At 39.3% G+C, this 1775-nt stretch overlaps 1 protein-coding gene across 1 annotated transcript in view; it reads right to left on the bottom strand.

Annotated features, from left to right (window-relative positions):
- LOC107747593 (attractin-like) overlaps positions 1–1472 on the bottom strand; it is an 8049-nt gene extending 6577 nt beyond the window's left edge. The window contains exon 1 of the mRNA XM_016562189.1: positions 1319–1472. Coding sequence (XP_016417675.1) covers positions 1319–1409 — 91 coding nt within the window. The 5' untranslated portion in view covers positions 1410–1472. The remainder of the gene's footprint in view (positions 1–1318) is intronic.
- Positions 1473–1775: the final 303 nt, after the last annotated feature.

Raw genomic sequence — 1775 nt, 5'->3', positions numbered from 1 at the left:
ATTCGAGCCGTTCATGCCAGACTGGGGAGAGAGGTGTTGTAATAATGTAAAATATGTGAAAAATAATGTGTTTTTCGAACAACCTAGTATGAGAGCCTGTTCTAGTACACCCCCAAAACAAAATCAAGACTTTGTAAAAGAGCATAATAGGACCCCTTTAAAGGCCTATTCATTCAAGTATGTTCAGGGTGAAAATTTGGTGTAATAAACATTTTAATTTGAATGAATTCAGACCAACACAAACATTCACATACCATAAAATTTTTACTGCTAAGAAAACTGGGAACTAGGGCTGTGACGGTCGCCGTGACAACCGCGTCACTGTTGTCTACCGCCACCAGCGGTAGTGCACGTGACGTCACGCACTCTATAACAAGCATAATACGAAGTTTTGTATACAAGTGTAATAACAGTAATAACAGTAGCGGAACAGTGAACCGTGTCTACACCGGACGCAACACCGCCACGTCGCAACAGGTTGAGTCTGTCTAGTGTCTACACAGGACATTTGAACTCTGTGTCAGTACCTCATAAATAGAACGAGGCAGTTTACTGTTGGGGATTTGTCATGTCGTGTCGTGCCGCATCCAGTGTAGCATCACTGATTATAATGAGTTTTATAGTATTTTGTCGCGCCGCGCAGCTCGCGTCCTGTTGACAGGGTGTATTTAACTTTCTTATTTAGGCTACTTTCTTGTTTGACTGTATTATTTTTTGTATAAAAAATTATTGTATTATTTTTTGCAGGCTGCGTATTCACTGACTGAAGTGCTAAAATAAACACGAGCTGACGAGTTAAATTAGATTAGATGAGTGAGACAGTGCTGGGCTGCTCCTGGACAGTTCTGAAAACCTTGGTCAGCCAGATCAGCTGCTGGTACATAAGACTTGCTGCTGCTCACGAATAATCTACAATGCTAAACAATAGTGCAGAGCAGAGGTAAAATCCACAATTGGCTCTCTTGTCTCTGTACTCTTATATTTGGTTTTGGGAATACAAAAACCTGAAAGGCTGTTTTCTTTTCTATAAGCGCCACCTACTGTCAGAGAGTAAATCTGCATTTTCATTCAACTCATCGGCTGTTTTTTTTTTTTTTTTTACACAATAATCTGAACAGACAAATCGCACGTGAAAATCGGACAAACATTTGTGTTGGTGTGAACACCTCTTTACAGTCACATTATCTTCAAAAAATAAGACTCAAGAGTAAAACCAACACCTAACATCACATATTCTCATGTTTCTCAGTCCTACAGAGAAGTACAAAACACTTGTGGTTTGAATATTCAGGTGACAAAGGAGGTGTCTGGTACTCACCTATGCTGTATGCTATGAAGTCTGAGGAGAAGCACTTCGCCCCATGGCTCATTGAGGTGTCGTTGTGCGTGTTCCCTCCAAACACCAACATGTTCCCGCCAACAATCACTGCCGTGTGGAGGTAACGGAAAAAACCACTGTCTCTCAGAATCAACCTACAGATTAATCAAAGACATCATTAGCGAAAGCAAAAAACAGAGTCAGACTATGTTCATAGTACCATGCTAGCATACCACTCAGAGACCATGTACATCATACCATGTGTGAGCTTTCTCTATGAATGTACACTACCATTCAAAAATTTGGGTTGGGCAAGACTGTTTAAATGATTTTGAAGAAGTCTTATTCTCATCAAGGCTGCACTCATTTCATAAAAAAAAAACAATAAAAATGAAATATTACAATAAAAAACACTAGTAGTTTTAATTTGAATACATCTGAAATATTATTTATTCCT

Source organism: Sinocyclocheilus rhinocerous, unplaced genomic scaffold (genome assembly GCF_001515625.1).
Source record: "Sinocyclocheilus rhinocerous isolate Xijiao unplaced genomic scaffold, SAMN03320098_v1.1 scaffold469, whole genome shotgun sequence".
Classification (NCBI taxonomy): Eukaryota; Metazoa; Chordata; class Actinopteri; order Cypriniformes; family Cyprinidae; genus Sinocyclocheilus; species Sinocyclocheilus rhinocerous.
The sequence above is the reverse complement of the archived record's forward strand: the minus strand, read 5'-3'. Positions and strand labels throughout refer to the sequence as shown.